We start from the raw sequence: 16880 nt of genomic DNA on the forward strand, positions 1-16880 counted from the left end.
ACGTTCCGTGAAGGCAGCAGTAACTCGCGCGCACGTCCGAGCGGGCGCGCGAAGGGAGGACCCTGTTAATATTTGCATCCCGGTGGGTGGGACGTGAAAGCAGCTGTTCAGTATAAAGCTTTAGTTTCCTGAAACGGTGACGCTTCTCCCTCTCGTCGGGCTTCACGCTGAGAACACCGTCTCCCGGACAGGTAAGGCGGAGTTCGGGGGTCGCTCCTTGGTGGTTTGGGGGTGTTTTGCGGTATCTGAGTTGACAGCGCAGCTCAAGCAGAGGCGGTTGCTCCTCTGTCTGCAGGGTGTGACCGCTAACTTAAAGCCAAGTTAACTGTTACCCAGCTCTGTTTCCTGAATCACTCTGGAAACGACTTCTTCTTTGCTTGTCATTCACGCTGTCCTGAACATTGTAGTGTCAGTTTGTTCGGCTTCGAGGGAAGTTTTCAGTTTCAGTAACAACTCTGGGAACATTGTGTAAAGTCTTTTTAACGTACGGAGGAATAACCTCTCCTGCTATTGCTCAACTTCCACGGAACTTGCTGACGTTACAGTGTTATTATCCAATCACTTGCTTTCAAAAAGAAGAAACTGAAATAATGCATTTGAGAATTACAGTCCAATAAAAAGTTGCATTCAGGGAACCAGGTGTAAGTTTAACATCGTCATTTAAATGACCTTCAAGCGATGCAATACACAATAAACACAAACATGATGTAGATACATCGTGTTGGGGCTGCTATGGTGAATACATGGAGCTGTTTACCTGAGGAAAAAACAGCTGTTTATTCATTTGTTCAGAGGAGGATTTCAAAGTATTTACACATCTTGCACTTCAGTAACAGGATCCACTTTGTCTTTATGAATGGTCTGTGGTCCATACGCATGGTGTCAGGTGTGTGCAGGAGCCATCTGCCCTGTGTTTACATCACAAATCCCTCAGGTGTGGCTGTTGACCTACACAGAGTTCAGGTCACGAGGTTTGATGAGCAAAATGTCTCCACTGTCAAACTCCAGGACGGCGAGTTCTGTTTGATGAAATAATCTAAACTTTCATTGAGTTAAAATGGAGGGAAGAATTGTCTGTGTATTAACATCTGTGCTGTGGACGCTCTCTTCAAGGCAACTGTTTAACTAAATGAATTTTGACAGATATATGATGACTGTGTCTGTGGGTAAGTTGAGCCCTGCTGGTTGGAGAAGCCCAGCTCTCAGTGGAGTAATTACAGGTGTGTCTAAACAAACACTGTCTTAATGAGATTAGCTCCTGGGAATGCCGGCACTGACGTGGGACACAAGAGAGCCCACTACCAGATGTGTGTGACAGAAACCCTCTCTGAGATGATGAACTGCATGCAATATTGATCGGAGGTTAATGAGGGTCACGCTCAAAACTGAGGACGTTTACTGCCCCTTAACCCGATGCTGCGGTTCATTTCTCTGTGTGCAATTAACAAGCTATCATTATTTATTTGTTCTTTTGCAGCTTTCTGCACCTTCCTTTTGGAAATCCACACTCTTCCTACAATGGCAGCGGTAAGTCCACCCCATAGCTGGTGTCCCTCCTGTGCGCAGCGACAGGATTCAACACTCACGTAATCGATAACATTTCCATTTATTTGCATCACCGGTAGAAGCTCTGCTGTCTTGTTGTGCTTGGTTTTGAATATTGTGACTATATGGTGCTGTCGGGATGCACAATTGCTTCTGCAGCAGGTAATAAAAGTTAACTCTTTGGTCCATTGTCACGTTTATTTTATAGGAAACATTGATACGGTTACAACAGGACACATATTAATATTTAAATGTGTCACTAGCTTGCAGTTCAATGCATTTGTCAGTGCTTTAGCCCGTTTAATTAATGCAAAAAGTCATAATGAAATATTCTGTAAAACATCATTTTGGTCACTGTGATACTGATTTCAGCTAAATTTGTAAAAATGTCTCTCATAACAGGTGAAGAAAGTTTTCAGTGAATGTGCTGTGTAGCACACTAGCACTGTGTTAGTATCATGGATGTTATTCAGCCTTTAAATGTCCCCTCCAGATGTGTTTTTTGACATATAAACTACTCTGCTTTGAATAATAATCAGCCGGATATATTTTTTACAAAAAAAAGTTCATTCAACTGCTTTGAATTTCTCACTGAAAAAGCCACTTACTATGAATATGCAAATATTGTTCATTTTCATAGTCCATTGTCAGCGTGTGTGCCCGCAGGTTCAAATCTCTCCTTCAAACTGTTTTTTTCTTTTTAAAGGCATGATTGGCTTTGTCTCAAAGTCATGCTCATATGTGCACACCTTGAACTCAACTGCACGAACATCATTCTGCACAGTAATAGATAAATTGTTGTAATGTCATTACGTCTGATCAGATTGGAAACCGTGGAACAGTGACTGAGGCGGCAGGTTTTGACCCAGAGAAAGATGCTCAGAAGCTCAGAGAAGCCATGAAGGGAGCCGGTGAGTGATCCAGCCTCTGTCGTCCGTAAGCCATCATTAGCTGAGGATATATTGAACCGTGTCATTAAGACCAGGCCTCCGAGAGGGAAGAAATGTAATTATTCTTTCCTTTGGTATTCTTTCCTCTCCAGGAAAGTTTGGAAGCTAAACTCGCTGTTGCTCAGCGCCTGCGTTGTCAGTTATCGTTTTTCATATTTTCCTCCCCTCTCAAGCTTCCTCTCCTCTCCTGACATGGAAGTGGGACTTAATCTTGTATGTAACAGTCACATTTCTGTCACCATCAGCACATTCATGGCGTGGAATGTTGATGCTGTTACCGTTTGCTCGCATAATCATCTTCCCCTGACTCAAGTTTGAGCTGTATTGCAAACAGATGGTTTCTGTGCCGCTGCCAACAAAACAACTGTGTGTTAGGATCATCTCCAGGGCTGCAGTGCCGGTGCATGACTCCATGTCCTATTCATCGACCTCGCTCTTAAATTAAGCTCCAAGAATAGGAATGCATGATCCTTACAATTTCAGATATTTTACATTAATATTGATTAAGGTGACATGATTCTAAATTGTATTATTTCTTGCAGGCACCAATGAGGCAGCTATCATTGAGGTCCTTGCACACCGCACTATTGCCCAGAGGCAGCGTATCAAGGAGGCCTACAAACAAGCAGTGGGGAAGGTGAGAGTTCAGACTGAGCTGTACTCACAGGCAGCAAACAGAGTGAATGAAAGTGTGTTTTGCATCATAAATCAACACGCGTGAAGCACAGGAAGCAAAGAAACGAGCGCCAGAAAATTTGGAGGAGAGCCTCGATGTAGGCTGTTGGCAGCAGCAGTGGATGTGTCATCTCTTGGCTTCTTATTCCACTGTGTCTCTCATGGTTTTTTCACCTAAGGTGGGGTTTAGCTGCACTAACTGAGTGCTCGTTGTGTGCAGGTTAAACATTAACTGTAAAGAGGAAATTAATCCCACCTGTTCTCAAACAGCAGGACAGAGAGGACCCTGTGGTCTGCAGGAAAGGGGAATGTTCCCCTCCATAAAAAAGTGTACATTGAACCCACATAGGTGTACTTCACTGACTGTTTCTTTGTTTCACGTTTACGTGGATCAATATATTAACTAAAAGAGAAGTTAATGATGTTGACACTATGAGATCATACCCAGCCCCCTGCGCTGTGCCCGCTAAGATGTCAATAAAGTTATCGGAGCGTCCCTCTGACGGAGCTGCAGGACGAGCAGAGCCTGCAAGTGGAATCCTCGCAGGCAGAAAGAGTGAGTCATGATGCACGTGGCGACGCCCACATGCGGTCACACAGGCGAGTTGTGTGGAACAGCTTGCAGAACCGGGCCCAGAAACCACACCCTCTAGTGGAGACGAAGCAAGGAAGAGTGGAATGTGTGAAGTCAAGTCTCATGTCCACGCTGGCAGCACAAGACCCAAACATAAAGCTTTGCTTTTTAACGTCAAAGATGGGCTGTACTTCTTATTAATCCGTCTGTTCCTGTCCTCCTGCAGGACCTGGCTGATGAGCTGTCCTCAGAGCTGAGTGGCAACTTCAGGAGCGTTGTTCTAGGTCTGCTGATGCTGGCCCCTGTGTACGATGCCTACGAGCTGAGGACAGCAATGAAGGTCAGAGTTTCTCATTTACTTGCTTTGTCTTTGCGGGACAAGTCTAGCAACCTCTAGACCACAAAAAGACCAAAACCAGCAATGAATTCATGCCCTTGTGACCGTGATTTGATCTCCAGACTAACACGCTGTTCTTTTTTATGGGATTTGTTGACAATACCAAAGCAGGACGTTGCCAAATTCATCCCTTAAACTACGTCTCCTTTAGTTCGTAAACTTATCCCGCGCATTCAGTGTCTTCCTATCTTTTTTGTTTAACACACATCCATTCATCACAGGGGGCCGGAACAGAAGAGGCGTGTCTCATCGATATTCTGGCTTCAAGGTCAAACGCTGAAATACAAACCATCACTGCTTTCTACAAGAAAGGTAAGTGTGGTCCCTCTACGAATGGAATCTCTGACATCAGGTCATGACATTTGATATTGTCCATTAGAGACTGAGCCGAGGTTCTTTGTTTGGACATGCAATGACCTCCATTATTAGAAAACGCTGCATGTCATAAATCATTCATCAAAGCATTTCTGCTGTCTGTGTGGCAGTTTATTGTTCGCTTATTTGTTCTTCTGTGGTTGCGATGACCGAAGTCGCAAAGCATTTTCCAAGTGCTTTTCTAAAGAGATTTGTCTTACAGGACATATAAATAAATTGTTATGGTGTAGCGCTCGGTGGTATCACTTACTGCTACATGTTGTACCAATTATACCAGCACAGTTGGTGAATTTAGATCACAACACAATGAATATTAATGAATATGTATTCAGCTGTTAATGTTTCCTCCCCAAACCTCTTTTTTTTTAGTCTGATAGAAAGTATGGCTCATAACCCCTTTTTGTTCCCGTTTCTTTGTGATATTAATATTCAACATTGTGGCCAAAAATCTGCAGGTATTATTTACACATGTTCTGTTTTAATTCCTTGATTTTGTTTTTCATGGCAGAATATGGAAAGTCCTTGGAAGACGCTGTGTGTGGGGACACATCTGGAATGTTTCAGAGGGTTTTGGTCTCTTTACTCACGGTGAGCAAACATTAGCGCACAAGCTCTCCTCGCTTGGACTAACGTGAATGTTTTTAATGGCGCATTGCTATAGTTCATATACAGTTTTAATTAGAATTCAGTGAGATTAGAAAATGCAGATCACGTAAAGAAAGTCTAAATATTCACTGGATTGTATGTCCGTGGAAAACTTCAGCATTTCATAAAATCAGTTTCCTTTTTATTTGTCAGAATTTAAGTGTTTTGAAATTCTTTTGGACCCTCAGGTCCATAAATGTCAGGAGGAAGTTGAGGTGAAAACTTTCAAGAAATGTTTGTTTAGGAACAGGAAGCTATTGTCACTTCTGCATCGTAAAAACGTTTTTTTGATGTCCCCAATCTCGTGAATCTTTCACTTACTTCTCTTATTCTGTGATTTCTGCACTGCAGGCTGGCCGGGATGAAAGCGACAAAGTGGACGAGGCCCAGGCTGTTAAAGACGCTAAGGCGAGAGTTCAGCTTCTCTTAGATGAAAACACATGTTTCAGTTACGACTGTGAACTTATGAAGTTTTTGTAATGTTTGATTGTAGGAAATCTTTGAGGCTGGTGAGGCTCGATGGGGCACGGACGAGGTTAAGTTCCTCACGGTGCTCTGTGTGAGGAACCGAAACCATCTGCTGCGAGGTATTCTAACAAACATCATGTTCCAGTGCGCAGACTTCAGACCCTTCTCTTCATTAGTGTGACGTTCCACATGAATGTCCTTCCTTGTCTTAAATAAGCCACTGAAGTGTTGTCGTAGAATCTGGGGTTTTTACTGAAGCCCAGTCAACTCTCATTCTTTTGTGGATTCTCTTTCATCTTCATTCACATAGTGTCGCGTGTGGAGTCGGTGTCATTAATCTAATTGTTTTTCTTCCGTCAGTGTTCGAGGAGTATCAGAAGATTTCTGGAAGAGACATCGAGGAGAGCATCAAGAGGGAGATGTCTGGTTGTCTGGAGGACGTCTTTCTGGCCATAGGTCTGTCACTTTAGTATTTGTTGCTGGTTTACCAAGTGGTCTGTGGGACGTTCAGTGCAGTGTATTCATGTTGGACCTCATGTGCTGCCATTTGTTTTTGCTTTCCAGTGAAATGCATAAGGAACAAGCCAGCGTTCTTTGCTGAGCGACTATACAAATCAATGAAGGTAAATACTTCATGGCTGTAATGGAGTAAGAAGGGCAGACTGTTGTTATTGGACTGTATGTGGTAAGAACAGGCAGAGTAAAGTCTCGCTCTCTTATCAGGGGCTGGGCACCACAGATAGTGTCCTCGTCAGAATAATGGTTGCCAGGGCGGAGATTGACATGTTGGACATCAAGGAGCAGTTCCTGAAGATGTATGGCAAGACTCTGTACTCCTTCATCAAGGTGAGGCACTACAAAGTACAGGCAGGGAAAAACTGCAGTCAGCAAAAGCTTTGCAATACATCAGCTGTGATATTATAATAATAACAACAGGGTTTCTAAATTTATGTTACGCCTTCATGTAGCTTCGAACTGTAATGAGACTTAAATTTATCACCGCTTTCATTTAATTGAATGAGCTAACATCACAAGTGGTATTGTCTGCATAATCAGTGTTTATCAGTTTGAGGGTGATCGCAGTGGTTCCCTGCAGCGGTCCTTTGACATCTCACTGATCGCTCTCTTATTGTGCAGGGAGACACGTCTGGTGACTACCGCAAAATCCTGCTGGACCTGTGTGGAGGCGAGTGAAAGGAGCGTCAGAACGTCATGCAGCTCCGTCTTCATTCTGCAGACCACATGATGAGCTTTTCTGTGTTGATGACTTACTGTCTCTAACCTGTTTCTTCTTCCATGGCCTTCACATTTCACTGATTGACCACAGTGCCTTGTTTTACTGTTTGTACTGTAGTACCAATTAAACCAAAGACCGGTGACCTTTTACACACGTCTGTGTTTCTGTTATTGATCCTGCGTTAAGGATTAATTAATGGTATTGGTTAGAGACGGAGATATATGCTTCTCACATCTTTAATGGCACAAAAGATGAATGTTATTGGCTTCCACCTCTGGGTGTTGTCACAGCACAACATTTTCATCATTGTCCGGCCAGTGAAGTCCATTTGTTTAATTGGTCGCGATTCCTCATTTGCTGAGTCAGCCATTTGTCATTTGACTCAATTACATTAACGGGCTGCTAGCTTGATTTGGGAGGCAGTAAAGTGCGCTCTAATCAAGTTAAGGAGGATGTCCCATAGCTCATGCAAACTTACAGCACTATCTCAGAGCAATAACGTGCAGTGGTTGTACTGAAGGTGTCCACCAGGTGGAACCAAAGTAACTCTCCATGAAGTTTGATTTGAGGCAGCTGGGAGCTCAGCAGGGCAGGAGGATCTATCAGCACACTGTTTTTGAATAGTGAAGCCCTCAATGTCCCGCTTTTCCATTGAGCTGCAAAAGATGACTCATCTGCAGTATTTCTCGGTTGAAGAGGCTGTAGAGTATATAGAATGTCCTTCCACTGTCCAAGGACAATGCAAGCCAGGCTCTTCTCTCACTGCAACGCTCGTGTGCTGTTCACAGACTTTTATAGAGAAGCAGTTCTGTCCTTACAGCAAAACAATTGCCGCTGCAGGCTCACATCTCTGTGTGATGCAAACAGGAGGAAGGAAAAAAAAAAAAAAAAATCACCAAAACCTCCTCAGACTTAATGTTCATCGAGCACCATATTAGACAGCTGAACGACTGCATCCATTTATGTCTTTCTCTGAGGGGCTGCCACCCTCTGTGGCCATCTGGTGAAAGCCTCATTTAGTCATTTCAGAGTGTTCAGAGGTTTTCAAGGCAAATGTGTCGTCTATCCAGGCTCCAGGAAGGCTCCCGTTGAGTTTTAAAACATTGTCTCAGTGGTACGTGTATTTTGCACAAGGTATTTGTCCCTTTATGTCCCGCTGTCTTGCAAATATTTAAATATTTTACATTATAATAGCAGAATGGTATGTGATTAAACTAAAAAGCTTTCAGCCATTTTTCTTTTTTAAGAACTGCTTTTTTTTTGTTTAGTATAAAAACATTTTACAAGTACCTATATATTTGAACCCACAGCGTAAAGTCTATTCATGAGACGCAGAGAGGATTTGTTTGTTTCACTGTGTACCATAAAAACGATTTTATGCAAGGAAGCACTTAAAATTAAGGAATGTTTCTTTTCAGCCAAGATGGTCGAGTGTTTGTATGTCTGCACAAACAAGGACCTCAACATAAGGTCACACGGAAGCTGTTCATATCCACTCTCTCAGCTTCATGAATATCCCTTAACAACCCCCAACAACGGAGAGAACACAATATTGCAAACATCACCATGGCAACGGAAGTAAAATGCAGGAAGACAGCGGACAACACGTCCTGATGCTTCAGGTACACTCAGGCCTGCTGACATGTAGGTGGTAAGACGAAACATAACAGACCATTAACATCATGAAAACAAAGAGTGAAGGAAAAGTAAGGACTGCCGCTGTTGTTCACAGTCAAGTCACTTACAGCTCGACAGCTTGAGTGTTAGCTCGAGGAGGAAGTGAGGAAATGTTTTGAAAGTTAAAAGAAAAAAAAAATCAGCCTGCAGCAAGAGGCTTCAATTAAACAGACAAACTGGAAGTGAAAGCCCCCCCCCCCCCCCAAAAAAAGATGAAATGGTACCAAACTAGAATTGAATTTTACAAAACTTCATTCCATTATCACGCTTTTAATCATAATGTCTGATCCTGTTTGAGTGCAAAAAGAAGTGAATCTAATATTTGTCCCACTTAGTCAAATAGATGATCCCCTGACTTTCCCTCGAGCGTCACTGTGAGATTGGAACTTGTGAGTAAAATATCAAATGTTCATGCTGCTAAGCAAATGTTAGCTTAACTAAGAAGTGTTAGCTTTTAGTTCAAAACACCCCCCAAAAAAGGCCTCACGTGGCTGTAGACCAGTCTAGTTACAGTAAAGAGAGCCTCCAAATGTGTTGGTATGATAAAATACCTCTGCTACTGGGGGATGGAGAGGGGGGATGGCATGCCTCCTCAAATTGCCTCCTATCTATACAACCTAATGCAATCCAGATCAGCAGATCTGCCACATATTCTTCCTTTAAAAAGTCTAGACAAATTATTTGAAACACCTCAGTGCGCTCCACTTAGCCTCAGCATTAAACAAATGACTCATTATTATCTTATCAAAATCTGGACTCAGGTAAATCACTAAAGCAGACTAAAGCACCGACTGCTGCTGGACACAGAGGAAGCAAATAATGAAACTCAAAGCCATTGACAAGCAGCTGTCCTTGGCTCACATTCACCTTCAGATCCGGTGATTATGAAAAACATGGAGAAGAAAATCAGCAGCATCAACAACAGAGCCAGGGAAATAAGCCTGCTGTGTTGTGTTCAAGGTGCATATCTGCAGAAAGTACATGATGTCCGACGTGTGTAAACAGACACGCATCAAACTCTGACTTGACATGTCAGCCATGTGACGAGGAAATGTTGCATTTTGGGATGTAAATAGGAGTTTTTAAGAAAAAAAAACCTATGACGACTGTCCTGTAGTGTCCATCACAGCACCAAGATCCTGCAAGTTAAGGCTGAAGAACTGATAATGAGATGGCATAAAATCAGCAGAGGGTGAAAAGTGAAAAGATGAAGAGCGCCTGGAGCAATTAAGAGCTGCCACTAAACTGAGGTTGACTGAATAGACTCATTCTAATTGGCCTTTTTCAGAGCAGACACTATGACATTTTAAGAAAGGCACATGTGTTAATGATAACATTAATGATGATCACATCATGTAACTGCATAACTTGCAGGATATGGAATGAAATGAAACATGGTCAGAGTGCAGTTGCACCTCTGAATTTGCTAATTAAATAGAGGGGAGGGTGAAGGTGTTTCCTGCATATCAACTAGACCCGTTGAGGACATTGAATCACTGAGAATTTACGGCTCTCCTTGGTTGTTTCAACACTCTTGGCGCTCGCAAACAATGACAAACTTTCCTGCAGTTGACTGATGTTAATTGGACACTTTTTCAACCTGTGGAACAAGCCAATTTTCACACAGCGCTGTTTCTGTTCATCACATTTGAATTTCTGATCAAAAAGTGAGCAATGCTGCAAAACCTTGGGCGAGTCTTTGTATTTTACTTGGGGCCGGATCACTAGCTTGGCCGCATATATTCCCCTCTGTGTTCGGCACATACAGAAGCTGAATTTGTAATGTGTTTTCCATGTGTGATCTAGGATTCTGCTTGCGGAAACAAAATAAAATATTCAACTTCATAAATCTCCGGGGTTGGTGTGAATAGCACCGCAGAGCTGCTTGTGTCGGAGAATTTTAAAGTTCTATCGTGTAGCACGGAAGGTTTTTACTCTAAAATGCTGCATTTTTGAAGTGCAGTCAGTCACATTTAATATTCAGACAGTCGTGCTGGCTTTTTCTGTGAATTTATCAACGCAAAGGAAAATACGAAAACGTTGATTTGTCATAGTGGGAAAAGCACAGATGTCACTGATCACATTAACGATGGCTCCGTTCTATTCAAGTGTCCCAGTAAGTCATGACGGTGTGACAGCATGCACAATACCAGGACCCTGAGAATGAAGCAGCTAAATGGAATTCAGCCATCACTAATTTGATCATTTTCAACTGTACAAGCTCAGTTTATGCGAAGTTACATGTAAGCAACTGAGTAATATTTGCACGTTCACAGTCCCACACGCTCATGTTTTCTTTCCGAATTAAATAAATAAAGAGCCCGTTACAAAGGACAGATCCATGACAGGATTCACAAAAAAGGAGGATATGCATATATTCTGCTGTACACTGGGGGGACAGATTCATATATTTCTTTTTTCAAAAAACAATTGATCCCTCAGAGGCTGAGACAGCATGACTTTTTAATTTCCAGTGTGGGTCGAGCTCCAGAACTGCTGGGCCGTACATTTCCCATAATACAACTCAAAAGCATATTTATTAGACCCTGCTGATAAAACCCCTCATCTTTCAAATCCCACATCTCCAGTTTGAGAGCTAGGCTGCCTTTTAAAAATTTAAACCCACGGTATTTGATTATTTATTTATTTATTTGTTCACTTGAAAGCAGCATAAATAATATAAACACTGACAACAATGATTTTAGCACAAGCGAGTATGTTGTTGGTGACGTTAGAGCTCTTTTGCTGAAATGTGGCTGAAAACGGTTCCGGAGCAGTGAGGGTGAACCAAAACGCCCGAAGTCATGGGCCATAAAACCAAAACGTTAAGCTGAAAGATGCTGCAGGTTCATCAAAGATGCAGGTTCATCATTATAAGCTGCACATCTAATTTCTTTAACAACTTTGCATGTATTTTAGGTCAAGCTGAGTTTTGACCCTGAATTGGAGCTTTAACAATATCATAAATTAAGCTAAACTGATATTTCATCCTTGTTTCAGCTTCACCTCAAGGCGGACCTTTATCACCTTAAAGTGCTCAGAAAAATGGAAAATTAAACATCTATAATTCTGAGACAGATGGTCCTGAAACTCATTTTCTATCCCTCTTACAGGCTTCAGCTGTGTGAAAAACAGGTGTAAAAAAAAAAAAATCCATCGTAAGTGCAACTTTTTCCCCTCCTTCACAGTTTATTTTGACGTCTACATGTCTCGCTGAGAGCACACACAGTATGGTCACCTCATCAAAGCGGCCACGCTGAGCTCCTGATATGGATGAAAATGAGGATGCTTGTAATAAATTATACATACTGTGAGTGTAGTGAGATAATTTATGTCTTTTGTCTCTGGAGTTGATGGTTTTATGTCAGCTGAAATGTGATCAATCCCATATGCTGCATCATTGAGTGTCTTTCTCCTGCATATTGATCTAATACTGCAGCCTGATCGTATGTCCTTGAATGGGCTTGAGCTAATTCATAACAACCCCTTAATATTTTGCCTTAGTGAATAATTTCTGTGATGTTTTTTCAAGCTGAGACACAAAAGGCTGCAAACAGACAGGAAGATTGATTCAATGCAGACTGGGTGCAGAGCCGGGGTTTAAATACTGGAGAGCAGGTGGATAATTGGCTGATGCGTCTCAGGTGTTCTCAGGTGATGAGGAGGGGAAGACAAGTGGAGCCAATTCTGTCGGTGTGACCTGCGTGACTGACTGACTGACTGACTGACAGACAGACAGACAGACTGACTGACTGACTGACTGACTGACTGACAGACAACATAGGAAAAGGGGAGGCAGGCTGCTGATCCCAACATTTTTCTCAGCTAATCAGCATCTCCAGAATACATAAGAGACAATCATACAGTGTTTGGATACAAAAACATCTTATCTGCATTGTGTAAATACAGATAATATGTCTGAGGACCACATTTAGGCCTGTAGCAGCAACCATTTATCTCATGATTTACACAAACAACCAAACAAAACGCTCATCGTGTTTGACTACTGAGAGATTAAGCATTTGCAAAATGCAGTAACAGCGACACGGGCAGGTGGAGGGGAGTTCCCTGTGCAAAGAAAACCAAGATGGCAGATGGGAATTTACAATGCATGGTGATTAGAGATACAGAATCTTTTGACAGCCACTATTATTGGATGTCTTTTCTTTGAAACTGTGGCTCTTTATATGTAAATGAGCTCCTGTCTGTGGCTCAGATCAAACTTTCATTTGTAGAATAATGATATCTTTCCAGATACTCACTGTATTCTTCAGTATTCATATTCAGTTCTCATAACTTGACTCGCCTTGTAATCAGTATTTAGTGCATATTTGATCATTGATTGAAGTTGGCAATCATCTTTTAAGATGGTCCAATTGGAGGCGATGGGTGTGACCCACAGGCAACACAGAAAACAGGCTGTAAAAAAATTCCATTTCCACAGGTGAACGATAAGTTGGAAGGATGAAAGGATGAACTGGAGGCTGAGAGAAAGACATTCCAGGGTTAGATGTCACCCCCTGGAGGGCCGTTCAGTAACTGACTGACTGACTGATGGGCACAGGATAGCATCCCATTAATATGGAACAGGCTCTAGAGGACAAGCCGCACGGGAAGGCCAAAGCTGTTTTTATGAAGTTGGATACAATGAAATGAAAACCTCAACTGCTGCTGCTGTATTTGCATCATCATGAATTTGAAGACAGATCTTGTAATCAGCCGGTGTGCAGACTACAAGAGCATGAAAGAGAAAGACTGGATCTAAATCCCACAACAGCTGCTGGGACACACTGATATTCAAAGACAGAGCCCGACAGTAGACACGTCCATCAGCGTGAAGGTGACACAAACACTTCACACACCAAACACACACACACACACACACACGCTACTTACTGACATACTGATCTGTAGTCAGCACAAACCTTTATCTTCATTCAAAATGCATGTGAAAGACAGGGGACTTGCTTCAATGCCAAACACATTGCCTCACTTAACTCAAGTGTCTATCAAAGAAAGAGACCCACTGAAAACTGTGAGGATTATCACGACTAATGGACGCAGTGGCATTGCATGTTTCAGTGAACACTGAGGTTGTACTGAGGAAGATATCTCAGACATGGATACATAAAACCCTCAACAAACACCTCAGGAACCACTGCCAGGGCCACCTGTTGTCTGTGATTAGAACAAACAGCATTGGGAAATAAAACCTGCTGGAGTTTAAAAAGCTACAAACACTGGATCATACATTTCCCAAGAAAAAACATCACATCTTTAAAATTCCACATCTTCAGTTTGAAACCCAGACTGTCTATGAAAAATTCAAGCCTCCAATATTTGATAACTCTCCTTTTATATCTTCTTTCTGCCCACTCCTGAGGGAAAGATCTGGATCTTTGGCTGCTCAATACTACACTATGTTCACAAGCTAATTGCTAACCACTGTTTGCTGCTGGGCAGGTCATGTTCAGTGGGTTTTTTTGAGAGTTTTTCCTTGAAAACTGCTGCCTGTTACAGAATAGAACTTCTTGTGGTATGTAAACTGAACTTTGTATGGGTGTCCACAAGATACCACCTGCGGCAAATGAGAAAATAGATTTTTTTCTTTTGAGATTTGGTGTTTGTCATTTGTATTCTTGGGTCCATCTCTTTGACAAGTCACGTACTGTGCTTGTTTACATTTGTGTCCCAGCAGAGATTGGACCCTGTGAATACTTCAGGTGGCAGAATAATGATAATTCATCTACATGTGTTGAGGAAGGAGCTCGAGAGTGTCGTGTGTCAGATAAAAGCGTGATTCTACACCTCAGGGGACACAGCAACGAGATCTTTGTCCCGGAGGAGATTTGCTCATATGAACAAAGCAACATGCTGATCAGCAAGATCTTGTTGAGAAGTTCCTGAGAGATCTGCTTTGGTGTAAAGTTCAAACAGCTTCCTGCAGTGTTAAAATGTGCGTTCATTAGCAGCGCTTCAAACTCACTGCTGCAGAGCGCTAACAGGCTGATATGGGCTGTTGGAGTGGCAGTGATCACCGCACTCACTTTGTGGTGTTTCATGCAAATCATGCGTCTTGTTGACATACTGCAGATGTCCATCGTGTCTGTTCCCAGAATGCGCACCTGCCGTGACTTTCTCTGCACGTTTTGGTTTTATCTCCTTTCCTCCATAAGCCGACAGTGCCGCTCTGGGCTGACAAGAGGATTTCAAGATTCTGTAAAAGTGTGTTTTCTGTGCCCCTCATTTGCTGTGGGCAGTTATGCTTAGCAGCTCCTTTAAACGTTGAGCTGAGGTGAAGCACACGGTCACATCAGGCTACTTCTCTTCCATCTCTAGCCCTACATGTTTTATACAGTTTATGGACAACACTGATACCTTCACCCGGTGAGTGCTTCAGTAAAAATTGACCTCAATACTCATTACAGAGTCACTCCACATCACAACCTGTGTGACTTGGGTGTTAAATTAACAACTCTCTTTTTCTGGTGGTTTCAGGCTTCATCAAAATCCTGTCAGACTCCTTCAGGGCGGAGACCTCGTGCATCAAAGAAAGTGAGCAGAGCTGCTGCACGTTCATGCTGGTAATGTGAGTTCCTCTTGAACTTCCTTTTCAGTGAAGCGACGTCGTGATTAGACATTTTCCCGAACTGCTCGTCTTGCACAGTCTCCTCATGTGGTTTTCTCTACCACTGTATAGGACATACACAAAGGGTTTATCAGTTGTAACTGATGACTTCATTAATAAACGATTGCCTATCTGCACATCTGATAGACAAACGTTGTGTTTATGGCCACCTGGAGAGCTCAAGTCCAGTATTCGCTCTCTTTCAGCTCTGTGTTTGGGCTTCACCAGCTCTTAGCGAAGTATCTGTATGGAGCCTCGTTACTGTAACAAAACTATTCACCAGTGTGTGTGTAGAGTTGTGTAACTGTATCTCCATGTGTGTCATGGACACTACCGCTGACTGCTGGTGTGCAGGCTGTATAGCACCTGAGGCACACACAAATCTCCACACACATTTCGAAATCTCAGTCATGGCAGAAGTCAACTTGTCTACATTCACTGACCTGTGGTCGCATTTACAGGTTTGTCTACACATTTACACACATCTCAATACACCTGCAGATTTGGAGTTGTTTTTTTTTTTTCTGTCTTTTTACAAATGTACAAATCTCATTATGCACACAAGGACTCTGAATACACTTTTGCAGACTTCTGTGCACATTCACTAATCTCATTACACATTTAGGGACTCTTTGACACAGTTGTGAATAGTTTTGCTACAGTAATGGCCCCATATATCTCGCCATCATGCTAAATGCTGCTCTATGTTCACCAGCTCTTACAAGTATGACATGAGTATACATACAGTTTGTTATACTTACTTCAAAACTATATGAAAATGTTGAAGTTTCTATAATTAGTGTTCCTTACTTGTTAGAGTCAAAGTGAGACTCTGAGATACACTTGCATGGCCTGAGTTTTGTTAAAATACACTTGACTGTCGATAATGGGGCCTAGTGAGCCTCTGGCAGCCAGCTCATTGATTGCTGATCACTCCGCATTCTCACTTTACCTCATGTTCTTTAAACGCTCCCTCTTTACAGCTACCTCTGTGTGTATGTTATCATTTTCTGAGGCCATAAGCATGCTTTTCTGAATCAAAGCACAGCTACAACACTGTCCTCTAAACCTGTGATAATGTTACATCTGTGTATAGATTTCTTCTGGTCCTTGAGGATTAAATTGATTCTCTTTCTTTTTCTCTTTCCAGCATATAACTGATTCAATAACTTGGCAATACAAAAGAGAGCGAAGCTGTCATTATCTTTATGTAACATAAATGAAATGTGGATGCTTTCGAGCTATAGTGCTCTCCAATTTCCTGCCTGTGTATGTGGATGCATATTATTGTCTTGTTCGTTTTCACTCTCATCTTTTTCATCACACTGTTGATGAGGTTTGCTGCCTCCAGAAAGCTTTGTTCATATGTGTTTTACCTCTGAAGGCTGCCAGATTCGGCTGCTTCTGACATCTCAAGCAAATTTCCAGCTTGTGCTCGCCTCTGCAAAACAGAAATGACTGACTTGCGTTGTGCGGGGTTCTTACTTAAAGTCCATGCCAATTAATGGGATGTGGAAGGAAGAAGCGGTGACATAACTGCTGCCTGACTTCCATCATTCATTCTCCGTCTGCAATGAAAAGGTCATTTTGTTAGTATACTCAGCAAAAGAAATTAAATGTCTCAGCCTCACTCTGCCATTTGGAGCCAGAGAACATGTAAATGTGAATCACGGTGCACTTTAAAACCTTTTATCCAGGGCAGGAGGTTT

At 42.3% G+C, this 16880-nt stretch overlaps 1 protein-coding gene across 1 annotated transcript; it reads left to right on the plus strand.

Moving 5' to 3' along the window:
- Positions 1 to 39: 39 nt before the first annotated feature.
- anxa4 (annexin A4) lies at positions 40 to 7015 on the plus strand. The gene is made up of 13 exons (XM_076758505.1): positions 40 to 191; positions 1478 to 1527; positions 2369 to 2456; positions 3038 to 3132; positions 3971 to 4084; positions 4363 to 4453; positions 5025 to 5104; positions 5513 to 5569; positions 5655 to 5748; positions 5990 to 6085; positions 6194 to 6252; positions 6353 to 6475; positions 6767 to 7015. Exons 2-13 carry the CDS (start codon positions 1519 to 1521, stop codon positions 6821 to 6823), a joined length of 963 nt encoding a protein of 320 aa, XP_076614620.1. The 5' UTR covers positions 40 to 191; positions 1478 to 1518; the 3' UTR covers positions 6824 to 7015.
- Positions 7016 to 16880: the final 9865 nt, after the last annotated feature.

The sequence above is a fragment of the Chaetodon auriga genome, chromosome 19 (genome assembly GCF_051107435.1).
Source record: "Chaetodon auriga isolate fChaAug3 chromosome 19, fChaAug3.hap1, whole genome shotgun sequence".
NCBI lineage: Eukaryota > Metazoa > Chordata > Actinopteri > Chaetodontiformes > Chaetodontidae > Chaetodon > Chaetodon auriga.

Excerpts from the sequence above, each read along its gene's own strand:
- anxa4 (XM_076758505.1), top strand. Across the intron at positions 3,133-3,970 it reads ACAAACAAGCAGTGGGGAAG|GACCTGGCTGATGAGCTGTC; the intron begins GTGAGAGTTCAG and ends GTCCTCCTGCAG. Across the intron at positions 5,105-5,512 it reads TTTTGGTCTCTTTACTCACG|GCTGGCCGGGATGAAAGCGA; the intron begins GTGAGCAAACAT and ends TCTGCACTGCAG.